At 32.4% G+C, this 24,811-nt stretch overlaps 1 protein-coding gene across 2 annotated transcripts; it reads left to right on the top strand.

Annotated features, from left to right (window-relative positions):
* Window positions 1–1,775: 1,775 nt before the first annotated feature.
* Window positions 1,776–24,056, top strand: LOC117104319 (inositol-trisphosphate 3-kinase B-like). Of its 2 annotated transcripts, none has more exons than XM_033245110.1 (7): window positions 1,776–2,714; window positions 14,578–14,677; window positions 15,237–15,377; window positions 16,279–16,406; window positions 17,206–17,355; window positions 18,426–18,599; window positions 19,405–24,056. In XM_033245110.1, exons 1-7 carry the CDS (start codon window positions 2,580–2,582, stop codon window positions 19,642–19,644), a joined length of 1,068 nt encoding a protein of 355 aa, XP_033101001.1. In that variant the 5' UTR covers window positions 1,776–2,579; the 3' UTR covers window positions 19,645–24,056. The 2 variants fall into 2 exon arrangements, with proteins under 2 accessions (XP_033101001.1, XP_033101002.1); XM_033245111.1 differs by lacking the exon at window positions 1,776–2,714 and adding an exon at window positions 11,504–11,641.
* The last annotated feature ends 755 nt before the right edge of the window (window positions 24,057–24,811 follow it).

Below are 24,811 nucleotides of genomic sequence, written 5' to 3'. Positions count from 1 at the left end.
TGTTTATATGTATATTTTATCAATGATTGTGTAGAAGTGTGCTCCATCTTTAATTTATTTTTATATTTTTGTAATTAAAGCTGAACGCACTCTTATGTACGTCATTCCAGAGGCGTATGTTCTCAAAGTAAATAAATAAATAAATATAGCTGAATCACGTCACTTTTTAAATTAAGTTGTTAACTTTCAATAAGCAAATTAAATATGAAAATGCTTTGTTTGTCCAAAGTATAACAGTGTAAATTTGTATAACGGTTGAATTGACTGATATTAATCATTAATTTCAGTATTTTGTTATCAACGAATGTCTGATAAATCAGCGACAACAACTTTTGTTTTGATTCTTATAACAATGATATTTTTTTTCATCCGTGTTTTAATTTAGTGTTTCTCCAGACCATACTCAGGTTCTAAGTCCACCCTCTACTTTATGTCCTGATTTCATATACAGTACCAGCATTTTCTAGGCCAAAGCCCCAGGGTGTCATATAAACGAGTCCTATACTGTAGCTCAGCAGCAGCTGACTACACCTTTTTTAATGGCTTTGAATTTTAAGTTGACATGCAGTGTTGAAATAGCGGCAGTTTGGCACAATGGTTGACGTTTGGGCTTTCAATCGTACGGTCGGAGGTTCGAGTCTCCGCTGTGCAGATTGGCTTGTGTCCTTGGGCAAGGCACTTTAGCTACTACATTGCTTCAGTCCACCCAGCTGTATCAATGGGTACCAGCAAACTGCTGGGGACTAACCTGTGATGGACTAGTATCCCATCCAGGGGAGTACAACTCTCATCCGCTTCACACTATAGAAACTGGGGATAAGCTCCAGCCCTATGAGCCCCAGTGGCTCGGAAAGGATTTAGTTAGTATGCAGTGTTGAAATGCATTTTTTTTTTTTTATTGACCATTTCTATAGAGTTGAAAATATTTTTTTTATTGTACAGGAGATTTCTTAAGTCCACCCAAAAATCAGTCTGATTTCGTGTTCAAAATTGTGAGGAACTACAGTAATTCTTATGCACAAGATTTTCTTTATAGTCATATTTTCATTTTTATAATATTTAATTGGAGGTACCAGTAAGAAAGTGTTAATAACTAAAAGATTTTGCTACAAAATTAATACAATGTGTTGAAACAGATTCTTCAAAAATACCTCGTTGTGGAAGCTCTAGGGATACTGATTTTGAAGGAGTAAATTCTTAAATTATTTAATAGTTTCTCTTTTACCCCACGTGTAGCATCTTTGAAAAAAGTTATATTTAGATAGCACTATTTGATTGGTTTGTTGGTTGATTGATTGATTGATTTTAATATGTCAAGAACTGTTCTTTGTTTTTGTAATTCTTACCTATGAAAAAAAAAATTGAAATGTAAATTTGGGATGTACTTTTAATTCTGAGTAGTGTCATGTTTGTCCTAAAGTTTTTTTTTCTGCTTGAAATAAGTTATATTCTGGAGATGAATGAGAAACAGGTCTTTTCAAACATACTGCCGTGCCGGTATATAATTGACTTACATCAACAAAACTATTCACACTTTTAAAAATTTGCTTATTTTTTTTACCCCCTGGAAGTAATTCTATTGTGTTCTTGTTCCGAACTAAACCAATATGACATTTTAATTCCGATGTTTACTGCTTCCCTAAGAATAATTTCTCCAGGCTACTGATGACCTTTGACCCTACCAGCTTAACTAACAACTTCGGCAGTGTATAAGGCTCTGTTTGTCAGGCTCTGTTGACGTCACACTCAGTGTGATCACTGTTTAGTTTGGTGAGAAAAGAGAATGGATGCCTAGCCTTGGTTGGTGTTGTTCTTGATTTAGCAGTTAGCCAGTGACATTGCAGATAAGTACAGTAGAAGGTTGTGAGACAAGGAGGAGGGATTCCATCTCTGCAATTGATCAATTAGGATTGGAAGCCTAATAGAGCAATTTTCTCTTGGGAAAAATATACATAATATTTTGTATACTGTTTTGATAGAGTCATCTATAAAAAAACACTGACAAATTTTCTGCCTGGATTTGATGTTCTTGATAGTTACCGGTATTCATTCCTGGATATGTTAAATTTGTTCAGCTGGTTAACGATTTTTACTCATTACTGATAATTTCACTTCAGTGCTGTTTCCCTGGTTAGGTACAAGACAGTAGAACAAGGACAATTGTATGCATTGTTTCTCAAGTTGAAAAACTTTTCAGCAGACTGAATACATCTGTTTATTATTTTGAAGGACAACGTTTTTAGATGCTGAACACTAGGAAACCACACAGTTAATAGTTTCAACAGTCAAGTACTACCAACAAGCGATTGAGCCTTCAAATGCTAATTGTTTTGACTTTAGCTGGTAGAAATATAGGTTTATATTGTTTTTCCCACTGATTGCTTTTGTAAGTACATAAAAAGGGAGTGTATGATACAGGATGCTCAACTGATAACCTTACTGGCTTTCTAACAAAATCCTGTAGAGCAGACAACAGAACTAATTTTTGGAAAACATATAGGGTACACTTTAAATGTAACTGTGTAAACCCTCTCATATTAAACTATCGTAATTTGTATGCCTGCAATTTTTGGAACATTATGAAAGATGAGCCAAAAATCAAAACAGCAAGGATGAGATCCCATCGTGATTCTTCAGATGACGATAGCTCAGAGACAGATAGTCTACTTGGCGATTGTATGTGCGATGATTGTCTGCTTGAGGAGAAAACTCCGGTAGGATGTCTTTCGGTTTTTTTCTAGTGTAGGTCTCCTTAGTGGCGGATCCAGGAATTCAAAATAGAGGGGGGCCGGCCAGCCCAGGGAGGGAATTTTACGGATGGAGGGTCTAGCCTACTTCAATCCCACTATATTAGGGGCTCAGGTACAAAATTTTATGTCAATGGCAAAACATTCAGACTACTGTAGTTACAGTAAATTTGAATATAATATGTTTTTTCTCCATTTTAAAAACATGTTCAAAAATTTAGGAATCCCACTTGAATCTCCCTATCATTATCACCTTAACTTTCCATCAATGAAAAAACATTACATATCTAGTCTTTGCTGGTTGCTAAGAACATTAGCATCTCAGCATTGTAAATGATAGATACTAGTAGATAAATGGTATCAATTGATTTTCTATACATATTTCCCCAGAGTTCAATCTCTTGCTAGATTTTTTTAAAATGATTAGATAACATTTTGTTTGAAATCTAAAACAATAGATAGTTCATCATCATTATTTATCACCAGCATTATTTTAGCAAAATATAAATATCTGGTAATTAAATATTAGACTGTGTTGAGACTGTCATTTTTTTTTTTCAAAAACATGTGACATGCCTAAATATGGTCATGATGACATCATATCATGACCATATATAGACACATCATTACTATATATAGGCATACAACAGTGTTTTGTCATAGAAAATGTTATAGGCTCTATAGAGCTTAAGCATTCAAAGACTATTATTGTTAAAAGTGCATCATTACAGTATACCTCTAACCTTCACAATAATGTTCTACCATATATAATTAGATCTATCACTAATATGATAGGTTAATAAATGCTTATAACGCATATTATGCATAAAGTCTCCATTATACTTGATATTTAAGTACAAAGATAACAAAATTTATTATTCATATTCATGTATGAATTTGGATAATTTATATTCAGTACTCCCACCCAGCATTGAAACCTCTTGGTTAACCCTTGTCTATAGAATATTCATACAGTATACTGTATGAATATTGACAGGAGGATTCTTGGGGCCTCAATGATTGTGTGAGAAGGAAGGAACCTTCTAAGGAAGGAACCTTCTATAGTTTGCAATAGAAGGTGATTATTAACTACTTAGCAAAATTGTTTTGCTCAGCAAATTCCCAGTTGTGATGCATTGGGGACTAGAGGTGCTAGATTTTTTTCAAAGGGTTATTTGTTCCCTGCCCTGGCGCGGATGCAAGATTTGCCGTTAGGCGGTGCGTCAGAGTTGACACGAAAATTTTGAGAATGTGGCCTGGAAATTGTACTTGCATAATTTTTTTTTAAAATCTTACCGGTTCTCTGTTCATAATGATAAAAATAATACTGTATATCAACAATACAACTATTTTTTATTCTTAGGGATGTGATCGCACGTGTGCATCTCCTTACAGCAGCCCCACTGTTGTCACCCCACACTGTAGTCAAGTCTCGTGTGGCATACATGTAGCATTGCAGTCTCTCAAATGCCTACTTTCCTAATTTAGACTTATTCAGGTTTAATTCATAACGGCTATGTTCTCACACGGCTCCTAACGGTTAGCAGGATCCGGATCCTGCTAACCGTTAGCTGCCATGCGTCCATACGAGAAAATCCCGATCTGGATACCAAAAATATGACGATCGAATCATTGGTCAATAAGAAACTGGAAATTGTAAATGCGTACGTGTAATTTTTTGATGATAAAAACGCGCTCAACTTGCTAACCGATAGCGCTTGCTAACCGTTAGTGGTATCCGGATACTGTTAACAGTTAGCGCTAACGATCAGGCGTTCTCACGCAGGTGCTAGCGGTTAGCGCTAACGGTTAGCTCCCGATCCGGATACTAGGGCTCTCGTGAGAACCAGGCTAACTAGAATTAAACTAGAAATTGCAAATTGCAAGTGAAGTGCTGCGAAGTACAACTGCATATAAATGTTCTTCGAACAAAATTATTTATGCGAGTCAAGTGAAAATAATGAATAATAAAAATATAACAAATAATATGAGACACGACCCACTGTCTAGACAGATCGATTCGCCAGCAGCGAGTCATCGCCAGCTGCAGTGACATCTCGCTGCTGGCGACTCGCTGCTGCTGGCGATGCTCGCTGCTGGCGAATCGATCTGCGCATGTGTATAAAATGGTATTTATATCCGAAAACACTGTATGCCAGTCTACAACAAGCGTCGCCTAAATGTAATAATTAGCACATTGAAATAGGCTAGTAAATAAGTTTAACTGGGTTCGTAAATAATATTGGCCTCAAAATATTGTGGCTGAGACATGGGCCGATTAAACGTAGAAATAGGAAACCTAGAAATATAGTAAAAATGCTGAATAGTAATACTCCTGCGTCGTGACATGCGGACGTTGGTACGAGTAGGTTAGTCTACAAACGTCGCCTAAAGTAATTAATTTTACCTGGCAGAACCAAAGAAGGAAACTCCGCTTTTCAGTTGTCTTAGGCCCTTGTTTTTTGACAAACAATGACCTTTCAGAGGTCAAATTGCTGTCAAGAATAGGAATTGGCTGCTTCCCAGCAATTAAGGTTTTTTGTGAGTAAAATAAAACACCTGTAGCTTCTGATTGTACTTTTATACATTTATAAAACTAGCTGTTTCAGTTCTCATTGGTCTTGTTTATATGTCATTTGTCATCCAGGTTTAGTAAATTCCTGCTGTGAAGGAATTTGCTTTCTAAATGTCAAAGTTTTTTACCCAGTATATAATAGCTTCTGAATCTATTCACCACATATTGTCATCAGAAAAATAGGTGAAGGAATGTTCCTTAAACATAAAATAATAGTTGGATTTATTGTCTATATTATCATTAAAATCGTTTTCACTTCTATTCCCATGTGTCAAAATCAATTGGTGGTATTTTAAAACATGCCTGGTATTGAAATGGGCTCCAAAAATTTCTAATCACAAATTGTTTGCCAGAAATAGTGTAGTACTGGAATACTAGAATTGTAAAAACATGGGCTCATCGTCACAAAGTGTTAGAGAATTACAGTGAACCCATTCGGTGCACTTTTTGCAGTTCAGGCCTGGGGGGAAAATATTTTGTGCACTTCCAACCATAAAAATTATCTTGATATAATTAATGCCTACAGAACCAAATGTATTCTATACACTGTAAAGCAAAAAATCAGTGGTGTGGAGCGAGAAAAAAACCTGAAAACATGTGAAATACCACTGACCCTAGTCGCACACATTTTTCAGCCATTATCGTGGTCTAGCCCACTATCAGATTCTGTTAGGCTGGTATAAAGCATACATTTATTTCCCAAAACACTATAGGCCTGTCACATGATACAGTACAACCCTGGTAGAAAAAATATATCAATGTACCAGTACCCCTTTTAGCAAACTTTGTGGGATTATTTACATACAATGTAAATATTTTATAACAAAAATAAACAATATAGACATTTTATACCCCCTTTTAGCAAACTTTGTGGGATTATTTACATACAATGGAAATATTTTATAACAAAAATAAACAATATAGACATTTTATAATGCATTAAATTTTTTGATTATTTTCTAAGGCAATAATAATTGTTCTATATAATATTCATATCTGAAAATTATACCTTATAGTTTTGTACCTACTGTATTGTAGTTCTTGTATTCTCTGGTTTTGTATTTCAGTATGTTGCTGGTCTAAAAATTAAAAGGATTTTAGTTTGTTTTTTTTCGCTTCACCAAGCAAGGTATACATTAATCGCCAGCTCTTCTAATTTCAGTATTCATAATTACTGTTTGGGTTGAAGCTTTTGTTGACTGTCAATGAAGGGAATGAGCCGATTTTTGCGTTATATGAAACCTATTGTGTTTGTTTGTTCAAATTTCAAATTCTTTTCTTTGCGTTTGCTTCTTGAGTCAATCAAATTAAAAGCATGTGGTGAATTAGATTTCGTACGTGATTGTGTCGTTACTGTTGAAATTATTAACAATTCCATCTATCTTGATGAATTCGTGGATGAGTTGAGATCTCTGATAATTATACTATTCTCTATTTTGCACCTGCTTCCAAAGTTGTGGAATTACTTACCTGTTCATAATTGAACAACCTGTAAAAAATAGCCAAAAAACACAATTTTTTTACTTAAACCATATTTTATACCGTGGTGGTGCTGGGAGGGGGCGCAAGGGTATTTTCTTCCCTCCCTCCCAATTTCTCCCTCTCCCCCCCCCCAAAAAGAAAACCACAATTTATGGTGAGGGGGGAGAAAGAAAAAATGTATTTTTGGTATGGTAGACAATCTACCTATAAAATCAATTAAGTAAGCCTCTGAAACACCTGGATTGTCATATTTTTTGGGGATTCGTCCCCTGGACCACTTTCAAGGCATTTTGAGCAACTCCCAGCCACACCCACTTTGGGCTACCCCAGCATATTTCTCCTTCCCCCTAAAATTTTACCTTGCCCCTCATTTTTCCCTCCAGATTTCAGATGCTAGTACCACCACTGCAGTCTTCAGTTGGTCAAAAGCCCAGTGTATTTGTGTAGCTTATCTGTCTTACAAATACTCTCAGATTAAATCAAAGATTGACTTTGATTTCCTGAAAAATTACCATTTGATTGAAAAGAAGATTCCATGAATATACACTAGCCCACCCCAAAAACCTGCCAAATTTTGTGTTGAAGGTGGGGGCCTTATAATATTGGAGGAGTTATTTCATTAGGGATCGTATAATATTTGTGCATAATATAATGCGTTATAGCATGAGATACTATTTCTATAAATTATGTTTTTGCGAGGTCAGTTGACCTTCAAGGTGCGAAAGAACAACACAATAGTCCTGATTGCCCTTGGCGCATAACTACTACTTTCTAAGTTCACCCGATTTATTGTTCTTTATGTAATCAATTTTATCAGTACATTTACATTTTTGTACATATAGCACATAAATTGATTGATTAATCTCATGATGTAATTCTTGTACAAGGGCATCATGGTATTTGCTATAGAAAGTGGCTTTGATTGAATCTTGTATGTAGTGTGATTAATACCTTTTAGATTTGATAACACAATTGCTTAATTATTGTGTGTGCATAAGTAGTAATTGCAGTGTTTATGGGATAAACATATTATATACAAAGCAGTGTTTTGGTACAGTAGTAGAAGGTAAAACATAGGCATTGATTTTGAAACATTCTTTATTAAATATTTATTAAAATTGTTTATAGAACTAATAAGAAGAAATAAAGAGTCAATCAGACTCATCCTTCTTGATTCAAGAAAATAATATTTTTATGCATTTTTTCTGATATCAGAAGAGGTCTAGATTTATCAATGCAAACAATGTTTGTGATATAAAAGAGAGATACATGTGTTAAATTCATTTAAAGCTTAACAACTAAAATTTTGTAAATCAAAAATATAAATTCTCTTTGAAAATGCAGTGTCGATGTATTAAATAAAACTTAATAAACAAAGGAAACTAAAATTAAACGAAACCGAAACTTGAAGAGGAGTTATTTTCTGTTGAGAATATACTGTAATCATCCATTGCTCAGACATGGCCCAGGATACAGGGCGATTTGAAGACATAATTACTAATAACATCCCATTTAAAAAGGGAAAAAATCAAATTTGGTCTCAAAGCATGGTACTTAATGTAAAGAATATACACAAAATCTTAATTAATTGTCAGGCTTGAGCCAGCATCATTGATTCAGGATTTTGTATCAGATAATTTTTTTGTAAGTACGATAGGATACGATACAATATATTTTTTTGCATCCAAAATGAAACTAGATGCATTTTGGGGGTCGAGACCAGCCTCTTCAACCCATCAAATCTCAACATGTGTATCCATGTAACTATGGCTATATATGGATTATTTATATTTGCTGGTGCTGTGCTACTTACTCTAAAACTAGTTCTACTTATTGGCTGTTGTTCATCCTTAGTTAGGTGTATCTGGTCTCCTATGCTTTGTGTAGCATGTAATCAAGGATAATTGTGTGGGCTGCTTTGCCTAGCCTGTCACTTTTGAGTTTTTAAAAATTTTTTGTAAAATTTTACATCACAAATACGGAATATGAATAGGCCTAACAGCTTGTGGGGGTAGGGGTGTTACATAGACGTCCTTCATATTATTATACAATACATTGATGTAATAGTACCAGTAGATCGCTATCTTTGACATATACCATATTGAATGCATGCCAAGTTGCGTAGGCCCAACTGAGATTGGTTGAAATGGTGGAACGGGTACAAGGTTATGTGTAGGCGGTTAGTGGGTGTATTGTTCGATGGTGAAATACTATACAGATGGTTGGCTTTTGTAGTTGACATGAAATCTGCACAACTCTGCTAGAATTTGATTATACTATGATTTCAATTCCAGGCACTTGACCTGTTGATGTATTTGCCTGGATTTTTGGTAGCAGTTTGTGTTCATTCTTGTTCAAAAGATATGTTGACTTTTACGACTTTGAAGTGTCATCAGGCCATTGTAATTCATACATTTTAAGTAGATATCCTTAAAATTTGACTTAAGGCCATGTAAAAAAAGTAGTTGATCATCCTTTATTTTTATCTTTTAAATCGGTAGGGTTGGGATTTTTTTTTTTTTTTTAATGAAACCACCCATCGATACATTCAATTCAATTCTTTAAATTCTTTACTTGGCCTATTAAGACTTGCAGATCATTTTGCTGATAACCTTAACTCAAAAATTTTGTCCAGCAAGGGATAGTTTTACCTCTTTTAAAAAAATTGTCAATGTTTTTTTTTTCTTCTGTATTAAGTGCTTAATACAATTCTATTTAATACATAGTAATGCTTAAAGTCTACTTATTATATTTATTATTTTGTTAATGTTTTTACTGTGTTTTTATTATAATTATTATTATTATTATTATTATTATTATTATTGAGTATATCAATTAAAAAGGTGGGGGGGGGGGGGGGAGGGGAACCTGAACAAAGTTCAATACCACTAGCTAGACTATCAACTAACACTAAATGTTTATAATTTTTTTTTTTTTTAGTTTAAGTTTTTAGTCCATTTAAGAAATGTACACAAAAAGGACTCAACTCTAGGACTAATGGTATTATATTAAGACAGTCAGCCAGTATTATTAAAAGGAAAATATATTCATTTTTTTGGTGGGAAAAAGCTTTCAATTCAATATATAAATAGCTGAAACCATCTAGGTTCAAACCTCTTCCACCTCTATAGGGTATGCTTCTACATACAATACTTCTACCAGACCAGATCCTACTCTACGTTGGTAGCCGTAATTCTAACTGTAACACTGATAATAAATATGCTATATTACTGGACAATTAAAATATTGTAACAAAAACCTAATTATTATGATAAGTAATGTTTTTTTGCTCACAAAATGTTGTGTTTTAATATATAAAAATAGAAATTTTGTAATAAAAACTCGGTCTATTTCTGTCACTGTTGTTTATCTCCTTGAAACCTAGTACTTTGTATTATGATAAATCTGAGTGAATGCTGTTTTTTCCCATTGATTGACCAGAATATCTACCATAATGGCAATCAGCATGGGAAACGTTTCTCATAGTTAATTGAAAATACATAACAGTATGTATTGAAATATAAGGCCCAATAAAAAATATGATTAGTTATCATCCTCACCCGCATGTATTGAAAAAGAAAATTGGGAAAAACATTTTTTTTTAAATTTCCTCCGCCAACGAAGTTGGCAATAGGTTATGTTTTTGCGTGGTTTTTTATTTAGTTTATTTATTTATCTGTCAGCATATTTTTTGTAAACAGACTACAGCCCATAGTTTTTATCAGAATTTCGTCAAACTTGGCCACAATGTTCCTTTACCAAGGATCTAGAGCTGATTAAATTTTGAAGGGTCAGGTTCAAAGGTTCACAATCAACAAAAAACTATTTTTTTTATTTACTTGTCTACAGCCCATAGATTTAATCACATTCACAAACTTGTCAAACTTGGTCACTATGTTCCATGACCAAAGATCTCACTACCTCCACCAACGAAGTTGGCAGGACGTTATGTTTTTGGCCCTGTTTATTTATTTATTTATTTATTTGACTGTTGGCATATTTATTGTGAACAGCCTAGAGCCCATAGTTTTTTATCAAGAACTTTGTCAAACCACAATGTTCTTTTACCTAAGATCTAGAGCTGATTAAATTTGGAAGGGTCAGGGTCAAAGGTCAAGGTCACAATTAACAAGAAACTTTTTTTTATTTGTCTACAGCCCATAGTTTTAGTTTTAAGAATTTTCCAATAAAAAGTAGAAAAGTATTTTAAAAAATGAAGAGAAGTATGATCAATAGATTGTCACTTAAAATAGAAAAAGTTTCCATATATAAAATACTTGGTCATTTTTTAGGTTTCAATAAGTCTCCTTGACATAATATGTTAAAAATTCATTTTTTTTTTTTAATCAAAAAGTCTTTAAAAAAATAAAGAAGTATGATCAATAGATTGTCACTTAAAATAGAAAAATGCTCCATATATAAAATACTTAGTCATATGATTATTATTGTATGTCATTTTTTTTTTCAAGTTTCACTAAGTTTCTCCTTATCCATATCCATATCATATGACTGTTTTATTGTTGGGGAATACCCTTTGCATAATAATAGTGTGTGCTGTTGAATGTGGGATGTACTATTGTGATGTCATCACTTGGTGTATGAACTTTATATGGTACTCCGTTACTCACTGGTATATTATGCAGTAGTATTTTTAGCCTTTGCTATCATAGCTAGCAGTGATTGGTGGAATAGGTGCGTTCTATCCCATAGTTTCCTGGTGAGAGTCAGATCAAGGATTTAATTTGTACCGTACCAGACGGATTTTGTTGTTCAGCGGTCTATGGCAGTGAATTGCTAGAGCAAAAACCTAGGCATGGGATATACCTTGAAAAAACAGGTCTGAGTTTTATGAACTTGTTTTGTTTCTTATTAGCATGTTGTAGAAATCAATTCTTGTAAGGAATTAGGCTCTTCCTCGAAGTCGTAGGAATATCTATTTGTATTTTAACTACAAGTAGGAGTAGGAAACTGCAATAACTGTAGGAGTTTCAACTGTCTGGTATGATAGGTGTTCTGGAAAAACACCCCACCACAATTAATTCCTGTGGGAGTAGGCATTATATCCAATAATTGTAAATTATGGACCCTATCCAAAGTAGCGGTATGTCAAATTTAATATGAGAACCCTTGCCATACTGCTTTAAAAACTTTCTATAACTTTTTCTATCTCTTGTGTTTTGTCTTGAGAATTAATTTTGTAAGTGATATTTATCATCTTCATCAGTATTTATCACTTTTGGAATTCCAGATATATGTTTTTTTATTATCTTAACAATTTACACACTTTTCAACGATGTAAAATTTGTTGTTAATATTATGGCAATAAAGATGTACGGTATCGGTAGGCCTATTTTTTTGTATCTAAGTATCTAATACAAAACTTCTATACCACATAAATTTATATTTCACTTTCTTTCATAAATACTGTACTTTGATAAGTTTAATGTTGTAGTAGCATCAAATTGAGTTTTATTTACAAACTTTAGTGGTAAATTATTTGATAATACCGTAATAACAAATATATTTGTGCTATGATATAACCAGTGTGCTCAATATTGTACATGCCATGCGGGAAATCATTTTTAGTTTTGAGTTTTCTGCCAGGTTAAAAATCTCAACCTTTGTCATAACAAGATCCCAGTTTATAATTTTTAAACAAAGAGTTGTTTTTTTTATGCAAATTGTCACTAGGTGCCAACTTCCTGTAATATTAAACTTTCAGCATTTCCTTAGATTATCAGCAGAGTCCTAAACATTTTGGAAAATGTTTGTAGAATATTTTTTACTTGTTTTCAATCTATCATCATGTACCGTAACTATTTTTTTCTGTAGACTGTATGTGTTTTCTAGTCCTGGATTTTTTTTTTTTTGGTATAAAAACACTTAGAAGGCAATAAATTATCTGAATTTAGAATGCAAGTGGAAGAAAAATACAAGACATCAAAAGGTATAATTTATGCCTAAACTAAGGCATCAATTAATATCACAAGAAAATTCAAATTGAATAATCAAAATACAATACAGTATATAGGAACAATGAATTTAAAAAGAATAAAAATTTTATTTAGTTATCAGAGTACTGCAGGCTATGTTTCAGCTGTAGGTGCATGTATTTAACGGCTTATAAATTAAATAAATGTTGTGTGGCCGCCTCTCATCAACATTGATGGTAACATCAGGCCTAATTAACTAAGATATACAAAAGAATATATGTAATTATATATATAAATTTAATCAAATATAATACATGTGTATTAATACATTAGATTGAACAACAAAACTTATACAGTATACAACCAAATTATGAATTCAGTTCTACATCTAATTACTACAAAAATATAAACTTGATCAAATATAATACCAAACAAAAAAATTGTTTGTTTGCCCTCCTCCACCCGCCCCTAACTATTTGAAAAAAAATAGGGGCGAAAAAACTTTTAAGTTTTTTTTTTAGCCTTTTTCTTTCCACCCGTCCCTATTTATCATTTTTAAAGAAAGAAGGGTAAACTAAAAATTTTTTTTTGGCCTAATACATGTGAATTAATTGAACAAACAAAACATGTTTAACTTCATGCTACTTGACCGCACTTAGCCTGGGCCACACCTACACATTACCGGTACATTGTTTCCGACAATATTTAGTCTATATGGATTGTTGAACATAAACTGGTATATTAATTGAAAACATTAAGTGCTCATTAAAAGGAATTGAATAAGCTCTCAACTCCCACTCCCAAATAGATTGAATGATTTTTCCTCTCATATGCCACTACAAAATATATTAACTTTTCGTTTTTCCTCATTGTGTTTTTCTACCCATCTTATATAATATTTCGGTGCTGAGGAGTAATATTCTTTCATTTTCATTTCATTTTTCATTTTGTTCATATATCAACATGGCAGCCAGGGGCGGATCCAGAATTTTTCAAACTGGGGGGGGGGGTACAACATATTCAGAATAGATAAGTGAGATTTCATTAAATGCCTTGAAATTTTAAAATATAGTGTGCAAAATTTGGATACTGGATCCGCCCCTGGCGCCAACGGTACATAGCTGAGTTGCGTGACATTTACAGTATAATTGTCAAATAGTAGAATTAATGTTGAAATATTGAATCCCGACACGATGGCGTGCATTTCAATACTGGAGTATGTATTATACTATCTGATATAATCAACAACGGTACTTGTTACTTGCTGTTGTTCTGGCTATCCCCTTCTGAGACTTACACTTTGCCGTTATTTTATTCGTGTGTGTTTATAACCAAGTTACAAAACATTCTACAAAAATTTTATGGAGTAGAGTTTCTGAGAAACTGTTCTTACAATAAGAAGTTATAAAAAAGTTATAAACTAAAACACAGTAGGCCTTCATCCGCATCTAATGAATTCATTTTTGCATTTCTAGTCTCACCAGTATTACAGATAACCCAGATATACAATGGTATTGGCCTATCAATGCTCTATTATTGCAGCACAAGCTAAGATTTGTTTATTGGACTTGTGGGCGGTCCTAAAAATAGCATTTATCTGATTGGTCATATAGTTTGGCTTGTTTGACCCTTTGGAGAGTTTACTTATTGTACATTATGTAGGAAATGTACTAATAATTAAGGGTGGGAGTTTACTTCCGGGTATCTATGTAAATAGAATGTGAGATTAATAAATATTTACAGAGGTCCTTAATACTGTACCTGCTGTGTATAATAGTAGTTTTACATTGTGATAATTATGATATGTCCTTTGACAGTGTTGTGCTTGTTATATTTTCAGTTAATGCAATGGAAGAAAATCCGGACACTGGTACATTGGTCTCCATTCGTGCAGTCTTATAAGCGACGGTATCCATGGGTTCAGTTAGCAGGCCATCAAGGTATGCTCTCAATTCTTCCAAATATTGTTATTTATCATGACAGTTATTATTACTACCATAAATGATCAAATAAGCACCTTGAATGGTTTAGCTTTAACACAAGCATTATAATAATAATAGTAATAATAATAATATTTTGGATGATCAGCACATCACAGTGTCAGGTTATTATCATCAGTGTTTTATTATCATTTAGAATCTTTACTTACAATAACTATTGCCTGCTACATACAATATCATAGGAACCCATTTACAGACGTCTGGTTATTATTATCATTATTATTATTATTATTAATGCTTCTCTTTGTAAAGTAGAATCTTCTGGTCTTTATTGTACCCAAAAATGAGGGATTTTTGTTAGTCAAAAGGATGTAACAGTGTTTATAATAAGGAATGAATTTCTTAGATCAATTGTTCCTCATAGAAGAAATTATAAAATGTAATTATTACTTGGTTGTTGAGCTTTTACTTCTTTATAGTCAATAGGGGTTATAAACTGTAACCAAGTGTGCTGAAGTATTTTCTTGTTGTTGCAGTAAGGTTTTATTTATTATTCTAGGTAACTTTGAATGCGCTGAGGATGGCGACATTCTAAAGAAACACTGCCCTCGTGAGCAGGAGGCGTTGCAGGCATTGATGAACGATGTTCTACGACCATACATTCCAAAATACAAGGGAGAAGCTGAAAAAAATGGAGAAAGTATCCTTAATTGTGATTTTTTTTTTAATTTTTAATTTTAAGTTCAAATGATAATTAAGGAAGAATCCACCATTATCCTTTATGGCCTTTTCTAAGATGAAACTTCATTAACTCCTCCTCCTATCATGCACTTTGATGATTCATATCTAGAGATGTAACTGTAACAATAAATGCAATACAACTTGATAATATAAAAAAAAAGTAAGAATATTTTAAGATAATATAACATTGAAATACACACCATCGTGTTGGGTTTCAGTATTTCTACATTAATTTATACCATGATCAACATCATCATTTCTGATGATGACGTAATTAATTTCGAAATATTGAATCCCAACACAATGGCGTGTATTTCAATACTTGGAAGTATGTATTATACTTTCTTATCTGAGATTAATCAGTTGATCTTGCGGATAATATAACATAATAATATAATAAAAACATTAAAAATGTGTAACAACTAAATATTAATAATAAAATGTAATATAAAGTATATACTGTAACTTTTTGAAATGAATTGAAATTTATTCATTCATGAAATAAAACTTGTTCAACAAGCAACATTGAAACAACAGGAAACAAAACAGGCAGAAGTACAACAAACAACCCTGATTAATGGGATAGGCCATAAAAAGTAGCCACTACTTATTTCTGTATGGGTCCCAATAAAAATGATTTCAAATTGCACAGTCATTAATATAACATAATAAACACTATAACAATAACATTCTGAGTAACAATTAAATAATAATAAAATATAACATAAAATAATATGTTAAAAATTATAGAAATAATAGTAACTAATACTAATGACAATAACAAATGATCCATATTAAACAATAATATAAAAAATGATAAAATACACAAGTTTTGTTCCTTAATTATATTTCAATATCAGAATACATACAAATGCAGGATTTGTTATTAGATTTTGAGAACCCATGCGTAATGGATTGTAAACTTGGAACACGTACATATATAGAAGAAGAATTGAAAAAAGCACGGGAAAAACCTAAACTCAGGAAGGTAAGACACAATTTTCTTATTTTAAATGCGAAATCTGAAATTCACCAGTTGGGATTCCTGCAATAGCCATTATTTTCTTTGAGTTTCATTTTAATATCCTGTTTTATAGTAGTTTCGATAATTGGGAATTAATATGCTGGAATCAATGTATACCAGCTGTTCTATAAATAGAATTTATGGAGATTTCCTGGAAAACATTACTTAGCATCTCGTGTTCTTAGGACAGACAGTGGTTTTTTTCCCCCCAAAATTAGGATAGAAATGAGAAGTTAGTCCAAATGCACATGTTGTGATGTCCAATTACAATGATATTTGGAATCAGAATCAGCCAGTTTTATGTGCAAATATTTAAAAAAAATTACATGGAGCTATCTAAAATGATGGTTTTTATACTGCGGATTCCAATAGTGGCCTAATTCAAGCTGTTTGAATCTCGGTCTCAATTTCATTTTATTTTTGTATTGGCGATTAGCCATTGCATTTTTGTGTCTATTGGCTGCTTGCAGGCAACTTTCCTATCTACCTGCTGGGATCCTATATTTCTGTTTTTCTCCCCAAAGAATAAGTTGTACAAAAATAAATTCTGTAATGGAAAACTACTGTAGACAAAACAAGGAAGTAGTCGCTAATTGTTGGGTAACTTGAAGACTGGTTTCCGTAAAGCTTTTTGGTCGGTATATAATTAAAACCACGCTTTGCTCACCTTCTCCATTCCTCTGCTTTTTTAGATTTGTTTTTGAAACATAAATGAATTTTAAATATATAATTAATGATACTAAATGATGTCATTCTTTTCTAGGATATGTATCAAAAGATGATAGAGATTGACCCTGATGAACCAACAGAAGAGGAAAGGGCGCAAGAAGCAATCATCAAACCACGTTACATGCAGTGGCGCGAGAACGTTAGCTCATCAGCCAGCCTGGGATTCAGAATCGAGGGTATTAAGGTAAGCATGCAGGGTTGGAGTAAGGGTGGTACAAAGTAGATGCAGAGTTCTCAAATTCTATGTATTCCCATATTTGCTACGGAAATTTGACCTAATTACAGATATACACTAATAGGGAATAATAATAAGGTAATTTTAAATATTAGACCAATAAATAAACCTTGATGATGTTCAGTGTACATGACATAAGGTTTTACATCACAGTTTTGCTCAAAGTGTTCTTGTACAACCTAAATTTATCAGATTGCTGATAAATTATTTTGAAGATCCATCAATCTTTATCTGGCATGCTGTTGTATAGAACCTCCCTGGTTCAGTCAAACTCACCTAAGTCGAATGTAAAGTGCCACTGAAATATAGTTTGACTTAGATTAAATTTCGACTAAAGCAAAGCTGAATTTTATTCCGAGTTATATTGCAATAGAGTCTTTCCATATGTTTTTAACACACTTTTTTGCTCGACCCCCTTGAAATCGCCCAATATTTTGCCTGTTGGTGGGGTGGGGGGAGTGTACATGAGATAACCCCACAGTAAAATGTTTGGCTCCGCGCCAGCATTTTCTGGTGAGTTAGAGCAATTTGAATGATTCTGTAAATGCTAGTGTATAGAGAACTGTGAAGTGTTTTTATCAGGCTTAAAGATAGAACTAACTGTTTTATCTTGTGAGAAAACCATAATGGTGTTCTGCAGGAATTGTACCTAGAACCCCTGGGATTGGAAAGCAAATATCTTGGGTAACATCTAACATATTCAATTATATGTTCCCTTTTATTTTTGTGTGGATCTATAGAGCAAATTCATTCTTAAGAGAGAACAGAACAGGTGGCCAGCACCTGTGTGTAACTGTCCTGCGGCGGGAGATAAATCAAATTCAAATGCTTAACATTATATCAATCTTCCTGTACACCTATTATGCAAGTATAAAAAAAAGTTGTGTAAACATTAATGACTGCAAAAATCTAGTATAGTAGGTTGAATCCAATTTAGTATTTTCTTTTCAACTCTATAATCTATTTTCATTTCTATTGGTCTTTTAGATTGTTAAACATTTTTTTGTTTTTTTACACAGAAAGCAGATGGAACATCAAGTCGTAATTTCAAAACGACGAAAGACAGGCAAGAAATTCAAGAGCATTTCACATCATTTGCCGATGCCGATCGTAAGACCGCAGAGAAATATGTGTCAACGCTTAAAGCAATAAGAGCAACGCTGGAAAGCTCCACATTCTTTGCTCTGCACGAGGTATGTGCTTATCTAGCTTGGTACATATTGGTGAAGAAGTACTACTAATTCCGGTGCTCCTTCATAGCAGCAAATACCTTGATGGAATCTCAAGATGTTTACATTTTTTATGATGAATTGAACTTGTCAAATCATGACAAGAGATTGATGTGTTGATTTGTTCGTATTTGTTGAGTTGAGCTAACAATTTAGTACTCAATAATGATTTTATTTATATTGATTTTCTGATATAATTTCAATAACAAAGGCACTTGTTACCAGAATTTTTCTACAAGATTAGCAAGAGTCATACTCAAATACAGTTTCATGATCTGGTTTATATACCAACAATATATGTTTGTTTTTCATTCTGTTTTGGCGAAATATTCACTGTTGCAACTTTTTATCATCAAATCGTATATTTATTAGTTACCATAATGAAAAAATATATAAATTAATTTAATGAAACATATATATAAAAAACAAATACCAGTTGTAAATAAGAAATAATTATCAATTTTAATTAGTTTGTAAATGCAAATCATCATTTTCAAATCATTTATTTATTTGTTACTATAATAAAAAAAAATATATAGATTATATTAATTTTTTTTAAATTGTTCAGTTCAGTTTTTTTTTATTCACAAATATAAAAGTGCACTATACATAAAAATTCAGAAATTACGAGCACAAACACTAAAATGAATTCAGAGCAATATAAAACATCAAAATATGAAAAATATAACTTTGGAACAAATAAAAATAAAGTAGCAAAAATATAATAGTAAATAAGAAATAATAATGAATTTAATTTGTTTTCATACAGGTAATAGGAAGCTCATTGCTTTTTATTCATGACAAAAGCGGCAAGACCGGGATATGGATAATTGACTTCGGCAAGACCATTCCATTACCCGACTCATTGACAAACGATCATAGAACACCGTGGGTTGAGGGAAATCACGAGGACGGATATTTATTCGGTGTTGATAATCTCATAAACATCTGGACCAGCGTCTGTGAATCATTGCCCTCAAACGATTCATCGTCCTCGTCATCTGTATGATGTGCTGCATGTTTCAAATCATCCCTGTTCTTAAACACTGTGAGATATGTTTAGTTTTAAACTTGAAGCGTAGAGGAAAATATTTCTGGTACACATGAAAGTAGGAAGGGACCGTTCACAGTTATAAACTTTTTTAAAGATTGCTCTTTTTTGTGATCCCGTTTTATAAAAAATGTTGATATAGGAACACCGTATGTGTCGATTAGTTATGAAGAGATTTTAATTAATTGGAAGCATGTTATTCAACCTCTATTATCCTACATACCTGTACTTGAAAAAAATTTTTTAGTTGTGAATGACCCCTTTATATAGTGTTGCAATATAAGGGGTTTTTTTATCGAACATATGTATATATACAAAGATACATATATACAAAGTTATATACAAGTCAACATTTTTAAATAGAGCTCTGTCCAAACTATTTAGTCATGATGTGCCTATATAAAAATTGATATCATATTCAGCGCCTTGAGACGATTTTATTGTTGAAGGCGTTCTACAAACATTATACCATTACCATATAAATAATATCAGATGTGATGATATTAGACGTGATGATATCAGATGTGATGTCATCATGACCATATTTAGGTCTGGACAGAGCTTTACACAGTGGTGATTACCAATTGATTGACAGTGTTATAAGCTGATGTTGAAGACTCGATGTCAAACAACTTGACGTCATGTTTATTTAATCCGAATCCATCAAAGAAGTATTAGCTCGTTTAATCTAATCCTCAATTGACATCAATACCCTTTAAATATCATATGCCCAAAATTAATCGAAGATAATTATCTGAGAGTTAAGATGTTATAACCAAAAATGGGTTGTTTATAAGAACAGATTCTATTTTTAATGGGTTTTTTTTTCATTCCTATTAAAAATAGATTACAACATTTTGAAAAAAAAATATGATGGGAAATTGGTAGTCTGATAGAGAAAGAACCTTTTGCCAAATCGCTAATTATTTAGATAATGGCACTTTACATGAACGTATAATTATTGTAACTATTATTATTTATCATCCTGTAAAAAAATACATCTTTAATATAATTTCTTTTTCATTAACTTTTGTAGCCTTGATTACATTCATGATTAGATTTAATTATTACCATGTATATATTATACCTAATAGGTTTTACACTATAACATTCCTGGTTGTTATTGTTTGTTATAATTATTATGTAATATTGTTGAATGAAACGAAGGTTAAACATTTGTTCTAACATGGGATTATCTTTTACCATAACATTTTAAACTAATAACTATGACCCTTCGCTGCATACTTATTGTAATATGGCTAAAGATTCACAGCACACAATCTTATAAAACAGTGGAGCGTAAATATATATATATATACACTTCACTCTCAAATATATATATATATATATATACACTTCACTCTCCAATTCGAGACCACTATAATTTAAGACAACTCCTCCAAATTACCAAGTAACATACTTCAATCTTTTAGCACAAAGCTAAACCCCTAATTTGAGACCGAACGACGAGACCACCTTTAATTTTGAGGTCTGAAAGGTTGTCTAAAATTGCAGTGTGAACTCTATATCAATTAAATCTTGTTTTAAGAATAAAAGTTCAACCTTTGTTATATTTTTGAACACAAGTAAGCTATTATTCCATTATTTATTATACTATTCTGGAAAAAGACTTGAAACTAATACTATTTAAGGTTTTGTACCATTCTGTTGTCCCATTAATTGTATATATTTTTAACATTGGGGAATACTCTGCTTGTTGTATGTTGCATTTACGACAGTACAAATGATCAGATGCTAACTGTATCTGATAAGAACATTGGTAGCTATCATTGGCTGGATTCTACAATATACAAATAATGAATGTTTATGAGTGCTATGGGAGGAATATTTTCATGAAACGAATGGAATATTCTTTCCATTGCACGAATAAAACACATTCATTAATTGTTTTATAACATACCTAGAATTGATATTTGTCATTTAATAATTTATGAAAAAAAATAGTGTGAGGTAAATCCGTCTTTCGCCTGAATGGAACAGTTTATTGTCTTTTAGCCAATGAAAAGATTGTATTAGGTTGAGGAGTGTAATGGGACAAAACGAATGGAACAAAAAAATGCACGGAACTAAATTTTCATGATGAGTGATTAAATGGTGTAAATAACCAGTGTCACGACATGATACAAAATCCGCCAATCAAATGACAACGATCCAATTAGGTGTGTTATAATTGTGGTCTATATCCTTTGAAAGCCTATTTATTAGATCTTAAGAGTCTGAGGAGTTCAGCTAATGGAGAAAACTGTATTATGCGCCTTATATATCTAATGATTGATTGGTTAATATCTGAGTAAAACCTCAGATTAAAAAAACTATTTATACTCTGCCAATTCTAATTATATATGTTCAAAGGCACATACAGTATAACAATTAATGTACATCCAATAATTATCCAATAGAAAATTGCAATCCTGCATGAAATTTTTGTTTATTTGGTGCAAATTACATTTTAAGTATTACAGAATACGGCCTTCTTCGTGTTTTATCAAGATCTCAATTAATGTTTGTATAAAATGGTGTTTTTTCTAAAATTCTTGTTTACATGGTTTTATTTACAAAATGCATTTTATTACATTTTTATTTGAATTGTTTTAACACTACTTTTATAGTTATCCCTTATTACAATGGTATTGCATATTCGAAAAATGTATTTAACCAGATTGTTTTGGTTATTTTGGTGCTGAAGTCAGTGTATCACCAACTGTAAATGTAAGAACTAAAATTGTCGCTAGTTGTAAATTTTTATTTATGGTTTCTGAAGTAACTTTTAGAGAATGTGGTTTTTCAGATTGTTATGTAAATATAATATTGATTTCAAAGTCCTGTTGTATTATAATAATTAAAATTGAAAATAATGTTATAATTTAATAAGAACATGGATTGAACAAGTCCATATTAGCTTTGTCAAATAGGGAATAGTGCAGATAAAAATACCTCTTCAAAGTAATTGTTTGGAGTATTATGAAGGGAAAAAACACTCATTTTGTAAGGTCTGGATACACTCACTATTGATTCACCAACATAAATTTTATGCAAATTATTTCTACAAATTGCCAACATTATAAAGGCAATAGAATTATGTTAAATTTTTAGTCTCATTATTGGAAGGTGTACTGTCTGCATTTTGATGGGCATTAAATAAATTTACCAGAAATCAAATGTGACATGAAAGTTGTTGTTCCATGTGATGTGATGGTCATGTGATTATTATAGAATGGGTGTGGAAAGTATTACATGATAGTCATGTGTGGAAATCACATAGTAGTCGTGTGGAAATTACATGGTAGTCATGTGTGGGAATCACATGGTAGTTGTGTGTGGCAATCACATGATAGTCCTGTGTGGAAATCACATGATAGTCATGTGATGATCATGTAATGTGAAATAGTCATGTGGCAGTCATGTGAATATCATATGATGCAAGGTGATGATCATGTGATGACCATGTGATTCTATGTGATCTATCATGTGATGATCATGTGAAGATAATATGATATAACATGTGATTCAGCGCATATAAATGAGGCTGCATCACGGCAATATATACTGTACCTCAGGATGTTTACTTTTCATGCACTGCATTATAATTAATGCACATTGATTAATGCCTATCTTTTATAAATACAGAATACATAATAAATGAAGTAAGAAGAGTTTTTGGTAGCAACTAAAATTGATTTTTTAACTTAAAATTTCTTATAAATTTTGGTAGACAGTACATCTTTGAAAATGTTGATGAATCAAAGCTTGAAAGTATCCCAGAAAATACACGCAAATGAGTTATTTAATCTAAAGTCCTGTTCACACTTGTTGAATTTCATTTGACAGAAACATATGACATGCCTAAATATGGTCATGTTAACATCACATCATTACTATATTTTGGCATACAACATTTTTTCTCAACGAAAAATTTGATAATTTGGAAAAAGCTTTCGTTGCCGTCTCCATGAGCGCACAGATAAATACAGTACATGTGAAATAATCATGTTTATCAAAGTCTGTGAACGTGGCTGTAATTAGATGAATCTCAAGTGTTAATAGCGAGGCTGAAGGCTGATGTATTATATTGAAAATAGGTTAGCTAAACAGACATTAATTTCTGTGATAAGTTTTATTACATTTTCTTCTTGGTGTTCATCTCAATTTAATCTTCTAGGCATCATTCACCAAAACAATATGAAGTGAAATACAATCTGTTCCAATTCCTCATCTAGGAATAATATTTCAGCGTTATTCTTTGATATAAAGTGATTGTAGCAAAACACAATCAATGCCCATTCCAAGTGTACCATTTTAAGGTGAATACACAGTATTTGATGAAAATTAAAATGAAAAATTTAAATTTATTAATTTTATCGTTTGTCTTTTTGATGAAGATCATTGTTGTCATCACCATAATCATTGCTGTCTGTCACCTGATGTGACTTGCACATGCCCATCTTTTAATTTATCATATTACATTAATTTGTCACAATTCAAATCATTTCAATTACAGTAGAACCATTATTAAGGGAACAACTTTCGAGACCAAAAAAGGTCCCCCTTATAATAGTTGTGTCTTATTAACAGCAGTTGGCCGTAGTATTAACAGATATTTTCTACTCCCTTCACAGACCAAAAAGTGTCTCCTTATGGTTGTCCCAAATGAGAGGTTCTACTGTATTTCATCAATTTAATACAAAATACAAAAACATACAATTGTCGGTGATAAGATATACAAATGCAAATTCAGTTTTTCCACCAACAAGTGTAATGCAACAAATATTCCGATGGTGTTTTGCTTCAGAAGATAAGTAATAGGATTGAGTACATTCCCAAAGACACCAGGCTAGTTGTCTGGATGTCGTGAGTTCGATTCCCACTGGAATCACTTTAAAGATTTTTGTTGCAAGAATATGGGAACATACTGAGCAATCAGTACGTTAACACATCAGGTAGGGCAAAATCATCATTCCAATTACTAATCTTCTAAAGCAAAACATCGGAATAGCATTGCAGTACTTAACTGCTACTTGGAAGTCTGATTCAACTCTAGCCACTAAGCGCCAGCTCTGTGGTCTACTGAGCTCTCAATACGATAACACATCAGGTAGGGCAAAAA

This window comes from Anneissia japonica, unplaced genomic scaffold (genome assembly GCF_011630105.1).
Source record: "Anneissia japonica isolate Jap-2015-1 unplaced genomic scaffold, ASM1163010v1 scaffold4536_len1192065_cov207, whole genome shotgun sequence".
Classification (NCBI taxonomy): domain Eukaryota; kingdom Metazoa; phylum Echinodermata; class Crinoidea; order Comatulida; family Comatulidae; genus Anneissia; species Anneissia japonica.
This window is presented reverse-complemented; position numbering and strand designations above follow the sequence as displayed.

What these genes read in the sequence shown, in the direction of transcription:
- LOC117104319 (XM_033245110.1), top strand. Translation starts at nt 2,580, where the DNA reads ATGAAAGATGAGCCAAAAATCAAAACAGCAAGGATGAGATCCCATCGT. An exon ending in TGCTTGAGGAGAAAACTCCG is followed by an intron (nt 2,715 to 14,577) that starts GTAGGATGTCTT and finishes TTATATTTTCAG; the next exon opens with TTAATGCAATGGAAGAAAAT. An exon ending in TCAGAATCGAGGGTATTAAG is followed by an intron (nt 17,356 to 18,425) that starts GTAAGCATGCAG and finishes TTTTTTACACAG; the next exon opens with AAAGCAGATGGAACATCAAG.